The sequence below is a fragment of the Benincasa hispida genome, chromosome 11 (genome assembly GCF_027475165.1).
Source record: "Benincasa hispida cultivar pf3 chromosome 11, pf3_genome.v1.1, whole genome shotgun sequence".
NCBI classification, from domain to species: Eukaryota; Viridiplantae; Streptophyta; class Magnoliopsida; order Cucurbitales; family Cucurbitaceae; genus Benincasa; species Benincasa hispida.
Genome location: NC_143488.1, coordinates 72546285 through 72572396, shown reverse-complemented (window position 1 = coordinate 72572396; position 26112 = coordinate 72546285). Strand labels below are relative to the sequence as shown.

General features: G+C 34.4%; 1 protein-coding gene and 1 long non-coding RNA gene across 2 annotated transcripts; both read left to right on the top strand.

The window, feature by feature from the left end:
* Positions 1-1416: 1416 nt before the first annotated feature.
* LOC150032872 (uncharacterized) lies at positions 1417-4281 on the top strand. Its single transcript, XM_090307063.1, has 5 exons — positions 1417-1777; positions 2122-2458; positions 3229-3340; positions 3425-3742; positions 3973-4281. The coding sequence occupies exons 1-5, from the start codon at positions 1417-1419 to the stop codon at positions 4279-4281; spliced, it is 1437 nt and encodes a 478-aa protein (XP_090163189.1).
* A 20294-nt stretch (positions 4282-24575) lies between these two features.
* Positions 24576-25738, top strand: LOC120091978 (uncharacterized). Its single transcript, XR_005485876.2, has 4 exons — positions 24576-25038; positions 25132-25185; positions 25281-25374; positions 25466-25738. It is a non-coding gene; the product is annotated as an uncharacterized LOC120091978 (long non-coding RNA).
* Positions 25739-26112: the final 374 nt, after the last annotated feature.

Below are 26112 nucleotides of genomic sequence, written 5' to 3'. Positions count from 1 at the left end.
AATAAATTCTAATCATCTATAGCATGCTTATAAAATATTTCTTTAATTCACCTTCTAGGTCGATTCCCAGATAGGGTGTTCCATTTTCGTCAGTTTAAATAGTCCAGCCTTAGACAGAATCTTTCTTAGACAAAGGTCCCATATAGACAATTATTTTATAAATTTAATCTTTTATTATTTCCATTTTAATTCTATTAAAAATAAAATAAAAGAATAACCTATTTCTAATCACATTAGAAAGATATTAACATAGGTCCAAGTGAAATCAATTTTAAACTATTTAAAATTAATTTTAATATATGTTTTCCTGAAATTATTGATTATAGATTTTAACTCAAATTCATTAAACTTATAACCCTTATAATGTTAATGAAATAATTAAAACCTATAACCATGCATCTAGATGACATTAAAGAAATATAACATTTATAATTTCTAAGTAATATCATACTTCTGCAATTCCATTTTCATTACGTAATATAACACTTATATTATAAACTAATGAAAATAAATAACACATCCACCATATAATATAACACTTGTATTACAAACCATATAATATAAATTTTATATTATAGTATGATGTGTTATTAAAGCAGTGAAAAACAACTTCAAAGGTTGTTGATTCAGTTATACAAGACTGTTTATAAATATATTTGTAATTTTTTACTTGTACACTTAAGAGAGAAAAATTACAACTAGAGAAAAACTAGACATAAACTCATCATTGTATAACCCTTGTAGCTCCCCATCTGCAATAATCAGCTTCTTTCCGTGGATGTAGGCTATTTTGGGTCGAGCCATGTAAATCCTTATTGTTCCTTCTTCTCCCCTTCATCTTCTTTATCTTCTTGCTCGAATTCTTCAACTCCTTCAACAATCTTGCAGCATTTCTGTAGCAATTTGCATTGTTCTTCTTTTTTCCTCTCTCGGCATTTTCTGCAAGAAAGAAAGATTTTGTTAGTCATTGAAGTTCTTTCATTTTCGATGAGTACTCAAAGTTAATCGCAGTCGTCAATGTGTATGGTATAGATTCTTATTCACGTGGATTGTGCTTTTAGCACGTAGTGTCAATTTCCAGCTGAAAGCAGTAAGTAGTATTTGTTTATTTGGGTCAGACTCATTTGTTTTGCAAAAGTCTAAATCATTTTTTCTTTGCCTTTCTTTTCTAAACCCATCAGTGCAACAAGTGGTATCAGAGCCTGCAAGAAAACTTCAAGATTATTCAAAGATTCATAAAGAAAGTAAATCTTGGAGCTTTCGAAATTAAAAGGGAAAGAAATGGCAGTAGCAAAATATGATATTGAAAAGTTTGATGGGAAAGGAGACTTTGGCTTATAGAAAGCCAAGATCAAAGCAATTTTGGGGCAACAAAGGGCTTACAAGGCCCTTGAAGATCCAACCAAGCTATCTACCATGGCAACAAAAGAAGAGAGGGAGAATATGGAGCTAATTGCTCATGGCATACTTGTTCTTAATTTGTCAGACAATGTACTAAGACAAGTAATCGATCAAGAAACAACATTCAAGATGTGGACTAAGTTGAATGAGCTGTATGAGAGAAAGAATCCACCTAACAAGCTTTTCCTGAGGGAAAGATTTTTCACCTTTAAAATGAGTTCTTCAAAATCCTTAACAGAAAATCTGGATGATTTCAAGAGGATTACTACTAAATTTAAGACTCAAGGTGAAGAGATTGAGGTTGATAATGAAGATTTTATGCTTCTTAACTCATTACCGGATTCTTATAAGGATGTCAAGAATGCCTTAAAGCATGGTAGAGACTCTTTAACAACTGATATTATCATTTTAGCCTTAAAATTAGATAAATGGAGCTCTTAACCAGTAAATAAGATAAACCCAATGCTGAGGGTTTATTTGTTAAAGGGAAGTCTAAATAGAGTAATAAGGAAAAAGGGAAGCAAAACTCAACAGAATAAGGCAAGGAAAAAGCCAAGGTTAGATGTAAATATTGCAAGAAGTTGGGACATCTAATCAAGGATTGTATAACCATAAAATGGAAAAATGAATAGAAGAATAAGCAATCACAGCCTCAACAGAAAAACCAGGAAAGTCAGTCAGGAGAAGCCTTAGTTTGTGAGGATTCCTATTTCTATTCAGATGCCCTAGCTACTTCAAATTTAAAGGCAGTTGAAGGATCAAATAAGAACCTAGATTGGGTTCTAGACTCCAGGTGTTCTTTTCATATGACACCCCACAAGGACTGGTTCAGCACATACAGAGATCTGGATGGAGGCTCAGTATACATGGGTAATAATAACTCATGTCCAGTGGTTGGTATTGGTTCTGTATCACTCAAGCTTGAAGATGGATCAGTGAAATTACTAAGAAATGTTAGACATATGCCTAAGTTGAAAAGAAATTTGATTTCACTAGGCATGCTTAACTCAATTGGCTTTGACTATAGAGAAAAGGAAGTCTACTGTGAAGTTTTGCAGTAAGCCTATTTTCAGAGGGATCAAGATAAATGAGGTTTATGTTGTTCAAGAAGTTCAGAAACTACATTCAACCTAAGTTGTGACTACGAAACAACCTACTGAAGGAGATCTTTGGCACAAAAGACTCTCACATATTAGTGCCAAAGGTCTACATCTCTTGCCAATCAGGGAATTCTACCTAAGGGAATTCATCAAAGCCTGTCCTTTTGTGAGCATTGTGTGATAGGTAATCTACAAGGCAGAGTTTTGTAAAGGCTAAGCATACAACCAAGGCCATCCTTAATTATGTGCAGTCGGACCTATGGGGTCCTTCACCTGTCTAATCTTTGAGTAGAGCCAGGTACTTTTTAACCTTTGTGGATGATTATTCTAGAAAATTTTAGATATTTTTCCTTAAATCTAAGGACTTGGTGGTTGAAAAAATGTCTAATAGTCAAATAAAATGTCTTAGAACTGACAACGGGCTTGAGTTCTGTGTAGAAGATTTTAATGTTTTGTAGACAGTAGGGGATTATTAGACATAAGACTATTAGATATACACCTCAGCAAAATGGGGTGGCAAAGAGGTTGAATAGAACACTTATGGAAAGAGTTAGAAGCCTATTGTCTGATGCTATTCTTCTTGAGAAGTTTTGGGTTGAGGCAACATCTTACACTGTTCATACTCTTAATAGATGCCTTCATGTCTCACTTGATTTGCTAACTCCTGAAGAAAGGTGGACCAAACAACCTCCAAACCTAAATAATCTAAGGGTGTTTGGTTGCACAGAATTTGTTCATTAGAACAAGGAGAAATTGGCTGCCCAAGCAGTGAAATGCATGTTTTTGGGTTTCACAGAAGGAATGAAGTGTTTCAGAATGTGGCATCCTACAGAAAAGAGGTTTATTACTAGTAGAGATGTTATTTTCAGGGAGGCTGAGATGTTTATGCAAGGATCTACTCCAAGTGTGGATGATAAATTGAGGTGGAGCAAGTTCTTAATCCTACCACTGATCTCTCGAGCTCAGAATCACATTTTGATCAACTACCTTATCATGAAGAAGAAGTAGAAGATGTTATTTCTGATCCAGAGCAAGAGGAACCAGATCTAAGGGGGTATAACCTAGCAAGAGACAGGCAAAGAAGAACTATTGTGCCACCTTCAAGATATGTTGACTATATCAATTTCGCTCTCAATGCCCCAGATCTATATAATGAAGCAGAACCCCTAACCTTTGAAGAAGCAGGAAGATGTCTTAAAGCTAAATTATGGATAGAAGCAATGAATGAAGTTGATTCACTTGTCAGAAATAATACTTGGGAGTTGACACTTTTGCCCAAAGGTTGCAAACCAATTGCATCCAAATGGGTGTATAAATATAAGGAGGGATTCCCTAATGGTCAAGGACCTATATAAAAGACTAGGTTGGTAGCTAAGGATTTACTCAAAGACCAGGTGTTGACTTCAATGAGATATTTTCTTCTGTGATCAAGCAAACTTCTATCAGACTCTTGCTGTCTATTGTGGCTCAGAATGATCTAGAGCTGGAGCAACTTGATGTTAAAACAATTTTCTTACATGGTTTCCTAGATGAAGTCATTTACATGAGTCAACTTAAAGGGTATGAAGTCAGAGGGAAAGAAGATCATTTTTGCTTACTTAAAAGGTCAATCTATGGCCTTAAACAGTCCTCTAGGTGTTGGAACAGAAGATTCGGTGACTTTGTGCAAAAGAATGGCTTTATCAAGAGTTCTTATGATAGCCGTGTTTATATAAACACTCACACCTACACTCATCCTATCTATTTGCTATTCTATGTGGATGATATGTTGTTATCATGAACAACCATGCAAAATTTGAATAAAGTCAAAGATCTACTCAAGTCAGAATTTCAAATGGAAGACATGGGCAATGCAAAAAGAATATTAGGCATTGATATAATCAGAAATAGAAAATCATGCATACGTAACATTGATCAGTCTCAATATTGTCAGAAGATACTCAAGAAATATCATATGACAGAGGCTAAATCAGTTTGTACTCCTATTGCTAATCATTTCAAACTCTCAGTAGAAAATTCACCTAAAGATTCTGACATTGAACATTTGAAGGTAATGTCAACTATTCCTTATTCTCAAGTTGTGGGAAGTTTAATGTACTTAATGGTGTCTACAAGGCCGGATATTGCTTATGCTATAAGTTTGGTAAGTATGTACATGGCTAAACCGGGAAAGAGGCATTGGGAGGCAACCAAATGGATAATGAGGTATCTTAAAGGCACTACAAGTGCTAAACTACTATATCAACAACTATCAGACAGAGAACCAGAATTAGTAGGGTATGTTGACTTTGACTATGCTGGATACCTAGACAAGAGATGATCCTTATCAGGTTATTTCTTCCTATATGGAAGGCGTGTTCTAAGTTGGAAAGCTACATTACAGTCAGTAGTGGCTCTCTCCACTATTGAAGCTGAATTCATTGCTCTTTCAAAAGTAGTAAAGGAGGGATTATGGCTAAAGGGACTCCTACGTGATTTTGGGATCAAACAAGTAAAGATATTTTGTGATAACTAAAGTACTATACACTTATCTAAACATCCACAATATCATAACAGAACAAAGCACATAGATGTGAAATATCATTTAGAGAAGATTGAAGATAAGCAGATCGAAGTGTTGAAAGTACATACCTCAGAGAATGCTTCCGATATGTTAACCAAGACTGTCACTCAACTCAAACTTCAAAAATTTCTCGATATTATAGGGTTTGAGCTGAGAGACAAGGGTTGAAGAAGAAGAGAGTCAGTAAAGAGAAGCTGAAGAAACTACTCGAAGTTTTCTTTCAAGGTGGAGATTGTTATTAAAGCAGTGAAAAAAACTTCAAAGGTTGTTAATTCAGTTATATAAGACTGTCTATAAATACATTTGTAATTTTTTACTTGTACACTTAAGAAAGAAAAATTAAAACTAGAAAAAAACTAGATAGAAACTCATCTTTGTATAACCCTTGTAGCTACCCATATGCAATAATCAGCTTCTCTCTGTGGATGTAGGCTATTTTGGGCCGAACCACGTAAATCCTTGTTGTTCCTTCTTCTCCCCTTCATCTTCTTTATCTTTTTGCTCGTATTCTTCAGCTCCTTAAAAAATCTTGCAGCATTTTGGCAAAAATTTGCATTGTTCTTCTTTTTTACTCTCTCGGTGTTTTCTACAAGAAAGATAGATTTTGTTAGTCATTGAAGTTCTTTCATTTTCTGTAAGTGCCCAAAGTTAATCGCGGTCATCAACGTGTATGGTATAGATTCTTCTTCACTTGGATTGTGCTTTTAGCACATAGTGTCAATTTCTAGCTGAAAGCAGTAAGTGGTCTTTGTCTATTCGGGCTAGATTAATTTGTTTTGCAAAAGCCCAAATCGTTTTTTTTCTTTGCCTCTGTTTTCTAAGCCCATCAGTTCAACATGATGCATGGACATGTTACTATGCATACAATCACATAATATAATATTTATATTTAATATGATGTATGAGTATGCTTAATATATCATGCAACTATATAATATAACATATTTATTAAATATAATGCACGATAATATGTTTATCCTATAATGGGATTATAAACTATATGGCATATAATATGCAATATAATAAAATTAGTCATACGTCACATGTAAATTAATTAAATAGTAGCATTGGACCAAAAATGGGTACACCTAAGCTATTATTTAAATTTATATAACATTTATATTAATTTGATTAATTAAAAAAAAACAAATTACAAAATTCAAATAAAAAAAAACAAAAAACTGCTCCAAGAGGCTCGAACCCATGATCTAGAGGCAACTGACGCACGCGAGTCATGTTTGAAGCATAACGACGGTCGGAAGGAACATGTTACGTTGGTCTGGAGCTTGTCGTAGGGTAATGTTACTCTCCACATAGCGTAATTACGCTTTGCCTCAACATTGCAATGTTGAGATTGAGTGTAGCTATGTTGGGCATTTTGCCTTACAACATAACGCGCAATGTAACACTTCATGGCAAAATGGAACTGCTTTGTGTTTGTTTGTGCTTGGGGAGATGATAGTGGAAAAATGAACGATCTATTACTTGGCGTGAAGATAATGGCATGCGTTAGGTAGAATAATAAATTAATGATCAAGCACACTTTTCCAATTGCATACAAGTTTTCTTAAGCTAGACACAAGTATAAATCTAACTTAACTGTCCTAGTAAGCCCAAGGTTGAACGCAGGGAATCTAGTTTAGACTACGCAAGATGGCCTATCGATCTGCTACAATGGTTTACAAATTAAACGTATGTGTTGGTTATGTACACTAAACTAACTTAGCGCGCTTGCAAGAGAAAATAGAAGTTCAGATAAAGGGAAAGAGGATACGTGGATGATGGATCATGCATAGATGGTATACGTTGATTACTTATTTATAACAACAAGCCTAAGTAAGCACAGTGAAAATGAGGTGGAGATGGTAAAGATGTCTACTAGAATCTAAGTGTATGTGCACGATGCATTTAGAGACTGTTCTCTAGTTTAAGCTCAACATCTCCCGATGTAAGTGCCACATTTATCTTATCTCTAAGACGCATGCATTAGTCAAAATGAACAGATAAATGACATGAATAACTTTATCTCTCAAATTACTCAACGCCCTAGCTTGATGAGTTCCACAAATACTTACTCTCTCAAGTAACTAAGTGCTTCTACTTCAATCGACTAATCAGGTGGATTCAAGCACTATACTTTATGCAAATATCAAGCAAGTAAACTTCACACATACAAACAACTTAATAATCAACCAATGGAAATGCGGAATTGGTTGAAATGGAGATTGAATTAAAGAAATATATTTTGTTCCATAGAATCTCAATTCAATTAAATAAGATAATGAATGAAAATATGAAAATACTAAGTAAGAGAGAAGAGTCAAGCCATAGGGTTCAATCCCTTGTCCCATCCGGCTCGTTTTTGTGTTTGCTGTTAACACTACGTAGAAGGGATGAAGGAGATATCTCTCTCAAGCTCTTCTCCGACAACACTTTGTTACCAAAGGTGGGAAATGACAACTGTTCTTACTTTTTCTTTCATTCAATCAGTAAAGAAGAGTTTACAGATTTTCTAAGCTCTACAATTTTTAAGTGTCTAACTAACTACTCTTTTTTCTATAGGTAGCTTCTTCTTATATAGGCAATCAGCTCAGCCACTTAGTGATGTGACTACATTACATTTCATACCCTGACTTAGCCACCTGCAATTCAACTTCGTTTAGACGCCATTTGTCGATTGCCCATATTGGGATTAATGTTCTAAATCTAGTGTATTTCGTGGTTTGTAGTTTTGATAATACAAATTATTTATCTAATAAAATCATAGGTATTTTATTTGACATTTAGATAGCATTAATTCAATCGAATAAACTAAGATCCAAGGTTATACGATGTTACTTGAACAGTATGTGGTTAACATACAGGTGGTTCATGTTCAAGTAATAACCTAAAAGGTTTGCAGTAAATGGATGAAAGTTGGGTGCCTTATCCTGGTAAAGTTGTAGATACGACCCACTTTGTAATTGTTACATGAGATGTAAGTGTTACAAACAATATGAACCATATTGTTCTTATAAAGACATGTGAATGGAGGTATCTGATAGATTTAAAAAAGAGCTACTATTCCTAGCTTAATTTGGGCTCACTATTCAATTTTATGTGTTTATACCTAATTTGTAGATATCGAGCAACCAAGAGGTAGAATTGGCGATTTAGAGCCGAATAGGGTTAATTTGAAGAAATTTGGAGTTGATTTAAGCATCCGGGATTCTCCGGAGTTAAATAGACAAAAATGCCTCTACTGAAGTGTCACAACGCTCATAGTTTGCCTAGGTCTGACGCTCGTGCAACACTTGGAGGCAGTAGATCGTGAGGCAAAGGAGCGTTGCAATGCTGCGTCGAGCGTCGCAATGCTCCAGAGTTAGAACGTCACCACCGTTGCAACGTCACGCAACACCCCAACCCAACATTGTGCGACAGAATGCTCAGCATTACAACGTTCTCCCAGAGTGTTGCAACATTACGAACTTTGACGGATGGAGTGCGATATGCACGTGTGAGATAACCTTACCTCTAGCGTTGGACTTCTGCCTTGATGCTCCTTTTCAGCCGCTTCAGCATTGCGACACTATCCTGATGTTCTATAAATATTCCTCTTCGTCTTAAGTTGAAATATGTTGAATTTTGGGAGCTGAATTGATGGAGGCCAAAGAAAAACTTCAATCTTCTTCCTTTCCTTTTAGATTTTAGTATGTTTAGGTTATTTTTTCTTTTTGTTTTGGGTTGTAATTGTCACATCCCGTCCCAGACTACTCTCTAAGCCTAGAAGAGGACATGACTGCAGCAATTATTAACCTTTTTGTTGACACTTACTGCCTAATAACTCTAGCAGAAATAACTCTAATACCAACATGCAACTCATACACAACGGATACCTCTTAGGCGAAATACATTAAGTTTAAATACACAACATATTTAGAGAGATTACATTACTAGTTTGACAAGTCCCGATGCCCAAAACCTTAGTCTCTATATGAACAACTGTAACATGTGTATAATATTTATAGTAACCACCTAACAGATGGGTTACAATGTCTTTGTCCTTTAGTGGCAGAGCAGATGCAGAGCTACTTTCTGAGGTTTTGACCGCTACCTGGGGGAAAGGAAGACATTTGAAAACAGGGTGAGCTTGCTAGCCCAGTGAGCGACTTAAGAAAGAAAACTGATTTTCATGCAAAAGTCTCAATAAAGAGATTAAACTGAAATATAAATTTCTACAGTAACCTTATACTGCAGTATAAACATTTTCCAAGCATAAAGCATATAAAGTTGTTTTTATCAGAAAACATTAAAATTGTTCCTTAGTTGAGAATAACTATGTTGTGGTTAAATCCCAACGTCAACTGCTAGTCAAGAGAGATTCCTTTTGCTCAATCTCTGACTTCAACTACCTATATGCACGTGGCCATACTAAGTACTGTCATACCTTAGGTACTTTTGCTCAGATACCTTCTCAAAACTTGTCATTCAGTATCTAGCTACTTGGATACCTTATCAAATGTCCTTTGGTATCGAGTTTTTAAAACTATTCATAAAATGACTTTCTCTTTAAAGCATGTAAAGCATAACACATAGAAAACATGTCTTTAAAGATACTAATGCATGCTTGGTGTATTTAAACACACATAAATATTTTTTCAATAAACTTCATACATGGCATGCGTTTAAAACATAACTCATGGTTTGCTTGGAAATTACTTTGTAAAACTAGCTAGCATGAGAATAATATTTCTTTAAAACATTGTAAATATTTAGTCACTCACAACTCTTAGAACTATTCCTCAAGGGTCGATATGCTTCTATTACTGGTGTCAATCCTGTGGACACAAAAGCATATATTAGCTACTAGCATAAGTCTTCCTTTTGAGACTAAACCCTAAGTAAGCTTTGTGTTTAGCCTTCCTCTTGAAGACTTTCATAACAGCGCACCTTGCTATAGGTTTAGACACTTAGGAATTTCGTTGAGATTTGGTCATGCAAAGCTTCCAACCGCTCTTCACAAACGCAACACCACTTATGCAACCAACACTTTTCTCTTTAAGTGTTGTTACAACTACATATGGTCATCCTCAAGGCTGCTTATGCATCCAAGGCTCCACTGAAAGCTCTCCTCGGCCTACACAACAAGTCCAACGCATGGAAAAACTCAGCCCTTGGTTTGTCCAAGTGTTTCCTTCGAGCTGTCAGCTTACTCAACTCAAGCAGCTACCTGCTTGGATTCATCTTACAAAATTAATAACTCGAATTCTAGAGCTCATCTCAAGAAATTTCCTTCTACGACCTTGTTAAGAATCGTCTCAGGAATCTTACCTCACAATTTTAGCTTCAGACTCCTCGTGATCTATCTTAATTCTTTAACGATGGCCCAGATTCACCCGAGAATAGAGCCTCTGGTACATTTTCTCCTTCTTCGGCCTTAATCCGATGAGGACTTCTTCCGGTATGTCACCTCTAAAATTAGACTCTCAGAGCTTTGCAACGACACCAAGAACTCTAAATTTTCATGGAGGAATTGATCACACTGATCCTTTGAATTTCGACCTCTCCTTTTTATACTACTTTCCACTGCCTCTCATTAAATGCTAGCTCGACACCTTCAACTTTCATAGAGCCAAATCCGTTGCTAAGGACATCTGGTAATTTTAATAGGTGATTAATGCCAATCAAACCAGTCCAATCGTTTAGCTCACCGCCCCATTATTTAGCTCATGCTATTGTCTAACGCAGCACGGCTATCGTCTAGCGCACATGCCCATCGCGTAGCGCCATCACCTAGCTTCATCGTTTAGTGCTAATGCCAATTGTTTAGTTCCAATGCCCCATCGCTTAATGCTATCGTTCAACATAGCGCTATTGTTTAGCGCGACTCTTCGCATCGTCTAGCGCCGCACATCTGCTACACGATCGCCTACCGCATCGCTTAGCTTCGAGCATTTACTACACGATCGCCCAATGCCCTCCTACACGATCGTCTACCTCATCATGTAGTGTCGCTCACTTACTAGACGATCACATACCCATCGTGTAGTGCTGCTCATTTGCTACACGATGGTCTACCTCATCATGTAGCGTCGCTCATTTCTACATGATCGCCAAGCACACACAACTCCAACGCCCAGTGCCCATGCCCGCGCACACTTAAGGTTAACGCATGCTTTGCTAACCTCTCAAGACATTGGCTGCTGCATGCTTTCCCACGCATAGCTTTTCTCTTGGCCACACTTTGGCTTCCTTCAACACCCAAATAACCTTTAAAATGAACATGCCAACGCATGACACAACACTTTGCCAATTTTCTAGCCTCCAACGCATGGGTTATACTTAGCAAATTTTTTTTTTTAAGCTTTACTCAAGAGTCAAGCTTTCAAATTCAAAATTTTCTTCTAACTTTTCACTCTTTTCTCTACAATTACTCATTAATTCGCACATCAACCTACTCACTACACTGGTCTCAGTAGGGAACATACTCAAGTAGATAAATTAGGGCTCAGGGTTCACAGTAATCGACGAATTGGATGTGTATCTCAGGTTTATTTATGAATTAAGATGTAACTCCTATCTAATTTCTTTTGAGCAAGAGTCCTATGTGTAATTTCTTGAAGGTTTTCTAATTAATTTAACTAAATTGTTGTGAACCCTTTGGGATGATTTGATTGAATCTTAATGGAATTTTTATAAATTGATTTGACAAATTAGTTTATTGAAATTCTTGTTTGCAAAATCGTCATAGCCTATGCATATATTGATTGATTTAGTTGCGCATATTAGGATCACATGTGTGAAATCTAGACTTTTTCTAACCAAATACATGTATGCCCTAATATAATCTTTTCCAAATAAATCATGCTATAAGATATGACTTTTTGGCTTGTAGTATGTCTCAACAATTGAACCCTTTCGTAATGTAATTCAATTTTAACTTGTCACTAAGAAGAAAGAGTTATAAATTGAATTAGGGCTAATTTGGTTTAATATCAAATTTGGTTAATTAGGCTATTAGATTTTCTTTTAGGTTGAGGGGTTGACAAATTCAGTGTAATTAATTGATGCCTAATGAAAGAAATTTCCTAGAAAACTCTTTCTTGCTCTAGAAATTAGGTAGACTCGTATTATAGATTACATTTACCTTTTTATTTTTATTTTCAAGCATATATCTCTTCCACCAAAACCCCATTTATCGCTCTAGTTAGAAAATTAACTTAACGAAACAAATTGCACTTTCCTGCGGATTGACTCAGATTTACCATTATTGCTACGTCTTTGTAGTTATAGGAGTAGTTCGACATTTACAAATTTTCTTTTGATAAAATTTGAAGCTTATTAATGATGTAAGTTTCAAGCTTTGTCAATATCATATATAAATGAGTTTAGACATGGACCCGACCACGAAATAATTAGTTTATCTTTATAACATCGTTACTTGAAGAAACTAATATTTCACTGAGATGATCATAGGAGACTTGACCTTAATCCTGAATGAGTCGTGGACTCTTGTTTATGACGGCAGTCCTTTGATCTATATGGGTGAGAGTGGCCATGATAACCGACTCAATAAGCTTACCATTTTGAGGATTTGTCTGATTAGAGAGTTGGGAACACAACTACACAAGATAGAATTCATTCTTTCTCATTCCTTGGGAAAGTAGATAAATTGCCCCCTTAATAGCTGGTTCGGGTTCTTGAACAATGAGATCTCAACCTCTCACTGGCCCGAGAAGTGTTAGTTTATAGTTAGACTATAAACTATTTTTTCATTAGAAGAATTAATAGTACTTAAGGAGTTAGATGTAACTATAGTAGTAAAATGGCATTTTGACCCAACTGTAGTTATGAGCACTTATGAAGATTCATCGCTATGTTGATTGGTTATATCCATGGACACACAAATATATCTACAGTGTGAAGAGTGCAGCTATCAGTCTTTAGTGGAGTGATTGGTAATTAATGAATATTGATTAATTGGATTAAAGGAGTTTAATCAATTAATCTCATATAATTGGAGCTTCTAATCTCTAGGTTCATAAAGTCCCATTGTTAGCTCACTAAAGGATAGTAGCGAGAAATGATTTAAAATTTTCAAATAAAATGAGGGAATTTTATATTAATGAGATTAATATATGATGGTTAATTATAGATATGATATATGATTCAAATTATGTAAGGGATATATATTTGAATAAGATTCAAATATTAAAATTCAAATATTAGATTTATATGAATTGGATTCAAAAAGAGAAGTATACATATAAATATGTGATATTTATATGTTAATTAACTCCATATTAAATATGATTTAATATAGTTATTTAATTGATTAATTATTGGTTAATTAATTGATTAAGAAATAATTGAGATTGGAGGTTAATATAAATATATGATATTTAAGATAATTAATCAAATGTATATTAAATATGATTTAATATATGGTCATTTAATTAATGTGCCAGTTAATTAAATAAGGATTATTTAATTAATTAGCACTGAGGGTATAAAGGAAAATACTTAGAGAACGGATTAATCCTTCTCCATACAAATATATCCTTATAGCCCATTTAGGGCAAGGGGATTTGATTACACAAAAATTCATAGCCTCCAAACCTCCACCTTCTCTCTAACTTGTCTCTAAAAATTCTCTTCTCTTTTTCTTCTCAGAAGTTCTTGGAGACCACTCTTCCAAGTTCTTTGGAATCCTAGAGAATAACAAGGTAGCTTTGTTAGTAGTGTCCTTGGAGAAGTGCGAGATCGTCCATAATGATAGAAGAGGAAAACTAGAGAAATCTACAAAGGTGAGTTTTCATTTCTCCTTTTCTTCCTGTTTCCTAGCATGCTTATATTTTGTTTGAATGTTTATCCTACAAATGCATGTTTTATTTTACTGTTTTTGTTTCTATAAAATCGAATGTCCAAATTCAAGGCATTCACACGTTTCCATGAGAATTCGATTTCTTCAATTGGTATTAGAGCCAATTCTTGAAATTTTGATTTTTGGTTTTTAGAAACAAAGAATAGAGAACATGGTGGGTGCTTTTACGTACTGTTTTCATGAGATGAGTACAACAAATTTCATTTGGATAGTTTTTGGTTTAATAGATGTTTTCGGTATTTGACACATAGACTCGTCTTACTTGATTTGATCATGTAAGAGCCCGTTGTTTTTGGACATTTTTACTGTAAATCGAGTCTTTAAATCTGTGTCTTTCGTGGCAAAAATTTTATGTGAAAATAACTCAAAAAAAAAAAAAAAAAGGCAAAATGAGAAAATGGAGAGAAATAGTGTAGTTCGGTATTTTAAGGACAACTTTCATTAATTTGTCGATTGTCGAAGTTCTAACTGTTGGATTGCTGAAATTTGATCAGTATGTTCAGGACATCTAGGGCCTCATTTTGAATGGTTGGATCGTCGTTTTGAGTTCTGGTGGAATTTTCGTCGCTACCGAACAGAAGCATTTTTTTTTTTGTTTTTTTCTGTTTTCTTTTAGAATTTTCTAAGTTCTAGGGTGTCAAATATTTGTCTATTAATGTCTTTTATATAATTGAATGTGCATGAGATGTATGTTTAAATTATATATTTTGGTATAATGCATAATTATGTCATATAGTTTAAAAATCCCACCTTAGAATAAACATCATCATGCATCATATAAATGTTATATGATTACATGATTAATATAAGCATGCCCATGCATTATAATATAATTTTTATATTACTTGAATGCATGTTTTGAGTAAGCATAATCATGCATCATAAATGTTATAATGTATGATGTAGAGAAATGAATATGTATGTTTACTTTTCATGTATGATAATTATAAGCATTATAATTAGATGAAAAATGAACTTTGCATTGAGCGTGAATTACTTATATTAATATAAATGTTATATTTAATCAAAATTGTCATAATGCAAACGAAAGGATTTTGACAAATTTATTGTTTGATAAAAGTTATAAGTTCAATGAATTAGATTAAAATCGATAATCAAGAGTTGCATGCAAATATAAGTTCAAATTAATTTTATATGGTTTAAAATTAATTCATCTAGAGTTATGTTAAACACATTTCTAATGATGTTAGAAATAGATTAATCTTTTAATCATTTTAATAGGATTAACATGAGCGCAAATAAAAGATTAAATTTATCAAATAATTGGCCGTAAGGGACCTTTGTCTTAGGAATGTTCTGCCTAGGAAGGGGTATTTAAGCTAATGAAAATGGAACAATTCCACTTGAGAATCAACCTAGAAGGTGAATAGGGCAAATATTTTATAGCATACAATATGTGGTTGATTTTATTAAAGAGTTTAATAAATGAAATCACATATTGTTAAAATAATCAATATAAGTGTTATATTGAACAAACTAATAAAGACTTATTTAAAGTAAATTACCCAATTTTTACTAAGTTAATAAACCATCTTTTTCAAAACACTTAATGGGAGGAAAAAGATATATATGATATGTCGTTTTTCTACTCACGTTCTCCCTAAAAGTTCACAATGTGAGACTCATGCTTGGCCTCGTGGCGCCCTGGGAGTGTCCCCCTTCAAATGGTGTTTGTATAGTTCAATTTCAAGGTGAATAGAGAAAGTGTTTATAGTAAGTGGGAGAGGGATGTGTGTCAACATGTCATACGATCCCCTTCTTTTTCTTGCACGACCTCGTGATGCCCTGGAAGTGTCTCCTTTCAGATGGCATGTGCATTAGGTCAATATCAGGGCGAACTCTAGAAATGGTTTATGGATAGGTTCGCTTTAGTTTTTACCGTAATCGGTTTTTCCCTTCAGTTGCCTCATTGGGATGGAACTCTAAGGTATAAAATGAAGGATCACATACAAGATATTGTTAAGCGAGTTAATGATTTCTTGATCAAACAAATGATGACTAATCATCATAGAAATAAAAGTTATTCTGATTTAATGATTAGTTGGAAAGTGTCTCAATTCAGTGGAGGGGTGACTAATAACCCTTCGGTGCTTTTTATCCTAAACCATTGAAGCATCATTGCAAAATGGAATAATGATTAGGGTTCATTATTAAGGTTTTACTAAAATTGATTGGACTAAAATGATTTTTTGCATAAGTGTCTAAAATGGGTAATTTGTTTTATGTCAACAAACATATTTGGTGCTTCAATAAACCTTCTTAAATCTAAAATGTTAACTGAATTCAATTATGCAACTTGGAAAGAATCGATTAAAACTATGTTCGTGGTAAACAACCTTAACTTCGTCTTAACTGAGGAATGTCATCTAAGTCCCAACCCTTAATGCAACACGAAGTGTTTTTGATGCATACAAAAGGTGGAGAAGACCAATCTATAGGCACGAGTTCACATTTTGGCAAGCATACTTGATGCCTTGGCCAAGAGATTTAATAGCATGATCATTGAACTTCAAATCATGCAATCAATGCGATAATTGTTTGTGCGAGCGTCCTCACAATTCAAACAGGATTGGGCTAATATAGACGAAACCAATAATGTCAGCTTTTTATTTGAACTCCGGTGCATATTGAATGTCAAGGGACTAATAAAAGTTGCTAACTCTAACGAAATTTATCAAAGAGGTTTGACCTTGGAAGGAAAACTTGGAATACATAATAAGGTTATTGAAGCTGATCCCTTTGCTCTCCAGTATAGGAAGAGATCCAATGACAATAAATCTGATTTACTTGTTCCGGAGTCGTGCTTAGTAGAGAATAATGATTCTGACTGAATAATTGATTCAGGGGCTACTAATCACGTGAGTTCTTCCCACCAGAGATTTGATTCCTAGAGACAATTGAAAGCTGGAGAGATGACTTTTCGAGTCGGTATTGGTGAGGCTGTTTCAACTATTTTTGTAAGCAGGTTTAAGTTACTCAAGGACAAGAAAAAATATATGTTATTAGATGACATATATGTAATTCCTAATATGAAAAGAAATTTAATCTATGCTTCTTGTTTGAATTAGCAAAATTATTCTCTCTCCTTCTCTGGAAGTAAAGTGTTTATTTTCAAGAATGGAATGAAGATAGGATTTTTTTCAAAAGAAGGTAACTTATATGTACTAAGGCCGTTAGTTACAAAGGTTGTCCTAAATACTGAAATGTTCAGAACAAAAACAATTGCGAAGAGACCAAGGATTTCTCCTAAAGAAAATGCCCAACTTTTGCATCTAAGGTTAGGTCACATTAATCTCAATAGGATTGAGAGATTGGTGAAAAGTGGACTTCTAAATGATTTAGAAGACAACTCTTTAACTACATGTGAGTCATCCTTGAAGGCAAGATGACGAAATGACCTTTTACTAGAAAAGGTTATAGAGCCAAAGAAACCTTGGAGCTTATACACTCAGATCTCTGTAATTCGATGATTGTAAAAGTAAGAGGAGGGTATGAATATTTTTCCTCTTTCATAGATGATTATTCAAGATACATACCTAATGAAACACAAGTCTGAGACACTTGAAAAGTTCAAGGAATATAAGATTGAGGTTGAAAACTTGTTAGGTAAAAAGGTAAAAACACTATGATTTGATCATGGTGGAGAGTATATGGACTTAATATTTCATAACTATATGATAGAATATGGAATAATGTCTCAACTCTCAGCCCTGGTACACCTCAGTAGAATGGTGTATCAAAAAGGAGAAATAGAACAATGTTGAACATGGTTCGGTCTAGAGCTATGCTCAACTTCCTGAATCATTTTAGGGATTTGTATTGGAGATTTCTATTTACATTTTGAACAACGTTCCATCCAAAAGTGTTTCTAAAATTCCTTTAGAGTTGTGGAGAGATTGTAAAGATAGTTTATGCCACTTCAGATTTGGGGATGTCCAACCCATGTGCTTGTGACAAATCCCAAAAAGTTGGAACCTCATTCAAAAGTATGCTTATTTGTAGGCTACCCATGCTACTTTCTTGGAGGAAGACCAAATAAGGGACCCCAAACCACAAAGTAAAATAGTTTTAAGAATGATTTCTGATGATAATATTGAGACTTCAACAAGAGTTGTTGAAGAGGCTAGTACATCAACTAGAATTATCGATGTCAATTCATCCAATCAAGCTAATCCATCTTAAGAGTTGAGATTGTCTCGACGTAGTGGGAGGATTGTGAACCCATTTGTTCGTTATGTAGATTTCACAGAAGCCCAAAAAATCACATTTGATGATGGTATTGAGGATCCATTGTCTTACAAGAAGGCAATGGAAGATGTTGACAATGATGAATGGATTAAGGCCATGAATCAAGATATTGAGTCTATGTACTCCAATTCTATCCGGGAGCTTGTAGATCAACCTGCTGGGGTAAAATCTATAGGTTATAAGTGGATCTACAAGAGGAAAATAGGTGTAGATGGAATCTTGAAGACTATGAGAAATGGCAAATGGATGTCAAGACTGCTTTTTTGAATGGTAATTTTGAAGAGACCATCCACATGACTTAACCAGAGGGATTCATTGAACAAAGTTGAGAGCAAAAGGTTTGCAAGCTTAATCGTCATTTATGGACTGAAATAAGCATCTTGATCTTGGAATATAATATTTGATACTGTGATCAAATCTTATGACTTTAATCAGAATGTTGATGAGGCTTGTGTCTACAAGAGAATCGTCAACAGCTCAGTAGCTATCCTTATGTTGTATGTGGATGATATCATACTCATTAGGAATAATGTAGGCTTATTGACAGATGTGGCTAGTCGCCCAGTTCCAAATGAAATATTTGGGTGAGGTGCTGTTTGTTCTAGTGATCTAGATCATTAGCGATTGTAAGAACAAGATGTTGGTCTTATCTCAGGCATCGTATATCGACAAGATGCTTGTCAGATATTCAATGCACAATTCCAAGAAGGGTTTATTAACTTTCAGGCATGGAATTATTTTGTCTAAGGAAAAGTGTCCTAAGACTACTTAAGAGGTTTAGGAAATGAGACGGGTTCTCTATGCATCGGTCGTTGGCAGCCTTATGTATGCAATGTTATGTACTAGACCTGACATTTGCTATACAATAGGGATTGTCAGTAGATATTAATCCAATCCAGAATTAGATCATTGGACAATAGTTAAAGCTATTCTCAAGTATCTTAGAAGAACGAGAAACTATATGCTTGTGTATGGTGCTAAGAATTTTATCCTTACAGGATACATTGACTCTTATTTTCAGATTAATACGGATTCAAGGAAATCCACATTAGGATCAATATTCACTCTGAATGGAGGAGCTATAGTTTGGCGCAACATTAAGCAAGGTTATATTACGAATTCTACCATGGAGGCTAAGTATGTAGCTGCCTGTGAAGCTGCTAAAGAAGTTATTTGGCTCAGAAATTTTCTCACAGATTTGGAAGTTGTTCTAAATATGTCCTTGCCCATTACAAGTTATTGTGATAATAGTGGTGTTGTGGCAAACTCCAAAGTGCCTCGTAACCACAAACGTGGAAAGCATATAAAGTGCAAGTATCATTTTATTAGAGAGATTTTGCAACAGGCAGATTGAGCACAATATTGTTGATCAATTTACAAAGGCTCTCACGGCTAAAGTTTTTTAAAGTCAGCTAGAGGCTCTGGATCTACGGGATATGAGTTGTCTAAGCTAGGGTAAATGAAAAAAATTATTGGGTATATTGTATCTATAGATTATTGTACTGTATATTGACACTTTACTTTTCCACTCGTCTTTTTATTGTATTTTAATACATTCCACTAGCTTTGGACAAGTGGAAGATTGTTGGGATTTATGTCCTAAATCTAGTGTATCCCGTCGTTTGTAGTTTTGTTAACACAAATTATTTATCTATAAAACCAGAGGTATTTTATATTTTTAGATAGCATTAATTCAATTCAATAAACAGTATTTGGTTGACATATAGGTGGTTTATGTTTAAGTAATAACCTAAAAGGTTTGCGGTAAATGGATGAAGGTTTGGTGCCTTCTCCTAGTAACACTATGGATACGGCCCAGTTTGTAAATGCTACATGAGATGTAAGTGTTACAAACAATATGAACCATATTGTTCATGTAAAGATATGTGAATGGGAGTATCCTATAAAAAGGAGTTTATACATAGACCGAATCACAAAATAATTAGTTTCTCTTTATAACACCATTACTTGAAGAAACTAATATTTCACTGGGATGATCATAGGAGACTTAACCTTAATCCCGAGTGAGTCTTGAACTCTTATTTATGACGACAGTCCTTTGATCTGTATGAGTGAGAGTGGCCATGATAGCTGACTCAATAAGCCTGCCATTTTAGGGATTTGTCAGATTAGAGAATTGGGAACACGACTACACAAGATGGAATTCACTCCTTTTCATTCCTTGAGAAAGTAGATAAATTGCTATCTTAATAGCTTGTTCTGGGTCTTGAAAAATGAGACCTCAACCTCTCACTGACCCAAGAGGTGTTAGTTTATAGTTGGACTATAAACTGTTTGTTCATTAGAGGAATCGGTGGTACTTAAGAAGTTAGATATAACTGCAAGGGTAAAACGATATTTTGACCCAACTATAGTTATGAGCATTTGTGAAGGGTCATCGAGATGTTGATTGATTATATCCATGGACACATAAATATATCTATAGTGCGAAGAGTGCAACTATGGGTCTTTAGTGGAGTGATCGGTAGTTAATGAATATTGATTAATTGGATTAAAAGAGTTTAATCAATTAATCTCATATAATTAGAGCTTCTAATCTGTAGGTTCAAAAGGTCCCCTTGTTAGCTCACTAAAGGATAGTAAAGAGAAATGATTTAAAATTTTCAAATCAAATGAGAGAATTTTATATTAATGAGATTAATATATAATGGTTAATTATAGATATGATATATGATCCAAATTATGTAAGAGATATATATTTGAATAAGATTCAAATATTAGATTTATATGAATTGGATTCATAAAGAGAAGTATACATATAAATATGTGATATTTATATGTTAATTAAATTCATATTAAATATGATTTAATACAGTTATTTAATTGATTAATTAATGGTTAATTAATTAATTAAGAAAAAATGGAGATTGGAGGTTAGTATAAATATATGATATTTATGATAATTAATTAATTGTATACTAAATAGGATTTAATATATGGTCATTTTAATTAATGTGCCAATTAATTAAATAAATAAGAGTTATTTAATTAATTAGCACTAGGAGTATAAAGAAAAATATTTGGAGAAGTAGTTAACCCTTCTCCATATAAATATAGCCTTATAGCCCATTTAGAGCAAGTTTTTGGATACTACTCTTCTAAGTTGTTTGGAATCCTAGAGAATAGCAAGGTAGCTTTGTTGGTGTGTCCTTCGTCTTGGAGAAGTTCAAGATCGTCCATAACGGTGGAAGAGGAAAGCTAGAGGAATCTACAAAAGTGAGTTTTCATTTCTCCTTTTCTTCCTCTTTTCTAGCATGCTTATGTTTTGTTTGAATGCTTATCCTACCAATGTATGTTTTATTTTACTGTTTTTCTTTTCATAAAATCGAATGTCTAAATGCAAGACATGTGAACATGTATCTACCATGTGTAGATTAGCTGGATGTGTGCTCTTTGTGTTGGCTTTGTCTACAACACTTAGTAAATTCTCCTGTTTCTTGCATTAAAGTGCATTAGTGATGCAATTTCTACTTAAAGGGTAATTTTGCACGAGTGTATCACATATATGCAATTCCATGCATTTTTCCTCTTTTATGAATGCATTTACATAGTTTTAATCCTAATTATAATTTTAATCCTAATTATTCTAACTTCGAGAGAACAATAACTTTTATTTCTACAAGTTACCAGCAACCTCTGCTTCAATTCCTTTGTCTATTTTGCTCTGTTCTTGCTCCAAGTGGTACCAAACTCCTCTGCAACTCCTGTATCTCGAGCGACATGAATTTACAAACTCGATAGTGAAATTAAAGTGCCCAAAAAAAGACCAAGCCCTTACAACTTTAATCTAATTAAAGTAACAAATTCTAAGTGCACTGTTTTGAAAACATCCAATGTGCAACCTATTCACACATTCAAAATGCATTGAAACTACCTAACAATTCTCTAAATTTAAGTTCCAAAAAGAAATTCAGAGACACAACCTGACTCTGGTACCAATTAAAGGGAATCAAATTCCTACAGCATAAGCGAGCAATCATTTGTATCAGTGAATTTTTTTTGTGGAAGAACTTAAAACAGAGAAAAATAATACAAAGAGGATAAACAATATGTAAAGCATGTTGTACAAAACCGAGAGGAAAGGGAAGATTAGAAATGTAACTGATGGAATACACTAGCATGCAATGGAAGAAAACATAACCATTAAGCACTCTAATTACATTTAATTTGAGTTCTAAAACATGTATTTTCCAGTGGATTTCAAGTTACATACATTTTGTAATGAAATCTTCAAATCCAAGCTGCTCTTCACTCCAATTCAGCTCCAAATCAATCCGTGAACCACCAAGAGATCTTCTCTACTATTCTCAACCTTGAATTTGAGTGGTTGAACTCAGATTTGAGTGAATTTGGTGAAGTAAAGCAGAAATTCACTATATGCCTTGAATTTTCAATCCATTAACCTCATCTCAGCCAATTTGATGTGTTTTTATTACTCAGCTACATGCAGATAACCTCAGTAATGGAATTGGCCAGCAACTACTTCAATTGGTGAGTGGATTTGTGTGAAGATGCATGAGTTGCACCTGCTTCGAGATAAAAGTGGGAAACCCTATTTTCATGTTCTTTCCAATTTCCAATTTCTTTTAATTAATTCTGAAATTGATCAAATCTACAATTACAAAATCCAATTTCTCAAGGTGAATTTAACTTTTGGAAATTAATTTGATTTTTAATTAATTAATTAATTAATTTAATATCAAATATCAAATTAATCACACATTTAATTTAAAACATGAATCTAATTCATGTAATTAATATTTAAATCAACATTTAAATATTATACACTCTCCAATTTTGTTTAATTTCAACAAATTAAACTTTAATTATATCAAATATAATTATGCAAACCTTAATTTGAATTTGAACTAATTCAAACTTAAAAAACCCTATTTTCAATTTGAATATTTTCAAATTAAAATTCAATTTCAAAAATTTAAATTGATATCATTCTAAATTCACTCAACTTAATAATTCAAGGTATTCATGTTTTACAAGCTACTAGAGTGACCTTATGAACCTATAGATCATGAGCTCCAATGATTAAGATTAATTAGCTAAACTCTTTAGACCGAATTAATCAGTATTCGTTAACTATCAAGTCATACCACTATAGCTCGGTAATTGCACTCTCCTCACTATAGATATATTTGTGTCCACTCGATATAACCATAACTAGTAAGTCGACCTTTCACAGGTTGTTCGTAATATGACTGGGTCTATGTGTTGTTTTACCATCGATATTATGTCTTGTTCCTTAAGTTCCAACTGATCCTCTAATGAACAATTGGTTTATGATCCAATCAATAAATTGGACCCCTCTCAAGCCAATGAGAGGGTGAAGCTCCTTGTTCAAGAACTGGTTACAGTACTTAAAAGAACAACCTTTCTCTGATCCCTAAATCAGGTAGGTGTGAATTCCGTCTTGCACCCTATGTCCCTAGCTATTTACCCGATCTTACTCTTGAAATTAGAGGTTTATTGAGCCAGCGCTGTTGAGCCAACTCTCACTTATGAAAATCTAAGGATAATCCTGAATAAATAGGAGTTCATAGATAACTTAGGAATAAGATCGAGTCACCTAGGTCATCTAAGTGAAATAGTCAGTCTTAAACAATAAACAACGTTATAAAGTAAGAGTGACTTATTTCTTGGTCCGATCTTATGTAAACTCATTGCATAAGACGCCTTTATTCCTCATGTCAATACATGAACGAATCAGGATCACTTCGTTTGTAGCACCTTTACAACAACTACAGAGTAGGCAGCATCTAGTAGTGTTTCCAGAATAAGATACCCAACCTTATTCTATGCAATAGACCGTTTTGGCTATTTACTCGAACTTGATCCATCTACATGTCTCTACATAAAGTTCAAGTATTCATATAATAGCCATGGATCTTAGTTTATTGGATTTAGATTTTTACTGAAGAAATGTTGAATAACATCTTCTATTGATAATAGAATATATTTAACTTTTACAAACTACGAGTTTTAGAACATAAAATCCAACAATAACATCTCGAATGTTCGTAATTTAAATTCAGTAATTTTGTAATATTTGAGGACTTTTTGTTAATTTTGAAATTTGGTTTTGTTTAAAGGAAAGTTTGGATTTTATGTCACATTAATTTGACTTTTAAGTTAAAGTAAAAAATTGAGGTTATATCTGGAGAACTGTTTTTATTTTGAAGAGGAAGAAGAAAGGATTCTAAATATATATATTTGTGTATTGAAGGAAAGAATGAAATGAGATAAAAATAAAATGAAGTATAAAGAATAAAATAAAACTATTTTTTTTAAAAAAAACTAAAAACTAAATAAAATAAAAACCTTTTATTTTTCTTTTTAAAAAGATAATCTCTACCTTCTTCGTGAATCCCTCACGCGACCCCCATCCCCCGATATCTCTCCCTCTGTGAAACCCCTCAGCTGCCAACCCTCTTGCTCGTTAACCGCTCTACACCGCGTGCCACTCGCTGTTCCCCCTCCTTTGTGCCACCACTCGTCCCTTCACCCAGCAGTTCGCACTGACGTTCGCCTCCAGCCGGCTCCCCCTCCCCCCGCCTTCGCCCACGCCGCCCACACCCTCTGTTCTCTGCCACTCGCTACACGTTCGTACCACTACTTGACGAGCAGATTAGCTGTCGCCACCGGTCGATCTCTCTCTCTCTCCCTCTCGCCACCAACAAATCAACTTAAATCCAATCGCCGATCTCTTTCTCTCGCAGCGGTCTATCCATCCGGCCACCACGGTTCGCCACCGCTGCTGGTTTGCCGCAGATTTCGATACCACTATTTTGTCGAATTTTGGATTTGGGGTAAGAATCATTTTGTTTGGTTGAGTTTCTTGAAGAATTTTGGGATGCCCACTAAGTTTTCATTGGTCCATATTCATCATAATTTAACGTTAGGATGAGATTTGGATGGAAGAGTGTTGCTGTCCGTTTTGTTCGAGACAAGAGCGGGTAAGGAATTGATAAGGTTTGTGGACCTTGTTGTTGGTTTCTGGGCACTCACTAATTATTGAATTAAATGTTGGCTTAATTCTGGTATTTTGAAGGTTCCAAGTCGCCATCTGTTAGAATTAGAATCTTATTAAAGGGAGATTTTGGAGTTGAAATCTTGGGAGTATTTGTTGATCAAGCTTCGTTTGGGTAAGTTGATTTGTGATTGTTGGAGTAAATTTTGTATGTTTTGGTTTTGACTTCAAGGAATGAAATTGAGTGTTTGTGTTTTGGTGCTAAGGGAATTAATTCAGGATTTATTTTATTGGAGACTATTTTCTTGGATTAACATCTGAATTAAAATTCGAGGTAAGTAATCTTACTACTGGAACTACCTATGTGCCATGCGATGAAATTTCAGCTTTCGTTTGAGGATTTTGAGGTTGGTTGTATTGAATTACATGAGGTTAATTGAGTTTCCCTGATTATATATGCAAAATGTTATGAATGCTAGCGTGGACTATGTGATAATTATTTATTTGATTGGTTGGATGAACTGTGAACATTATGATTGTATTTGCATGTTGTGGGACTATGTTTATGACGCATGTTATATTTATGTTAGTGCTAGTTGCACTTACCACTAGTTAGATACCTATTAGAGGTGATGACTTCCTACGGGATTCACTAAAGGCTTGTGTTCCCTTCGGGATTCACCAGAGGTTATGTTTCCTTCGAGATTCACCAGAGGTTGTGTTTCCTTCGAGATTCATCAGAGGTTATGTTTCCTTCGAGATTCACTAGAGACTGTGTTTCCTATGGAATTCACCAGAAGTGGTGAGCTCCTTCGGGACGTCACCCGAGTTTTGTGTTTCCTTCGGGATTCACCAGAGGTTGTGGGTACTTTTAAACTACGGTAGGGTGGACTCAACTAGTCATTTATTTGTC

Coding starts and splice junctions, on each gene's coding strand:
- LOC150032872 (XM_090307063.1), top strand. CDS start 1,417: ATGGCAACAAAAGAAGAGAGGGAGAATATGGAGCTAATTGCTCATGGC. Junction 1,778..2,121: donor CAAGAATGCCTTAAAGCATG/GTAGAGACTCTT, acceptor ATTTCTATTCAG/ATGCCCTAGCTACTTCAAAT. Junction 3,341..3,424: donor TGGCATCCTACAGAAAAGAG/GTTTATTACTAG, acceptor TGATAAATTGAG/GTGGAGCAAGTTCTTAATCC.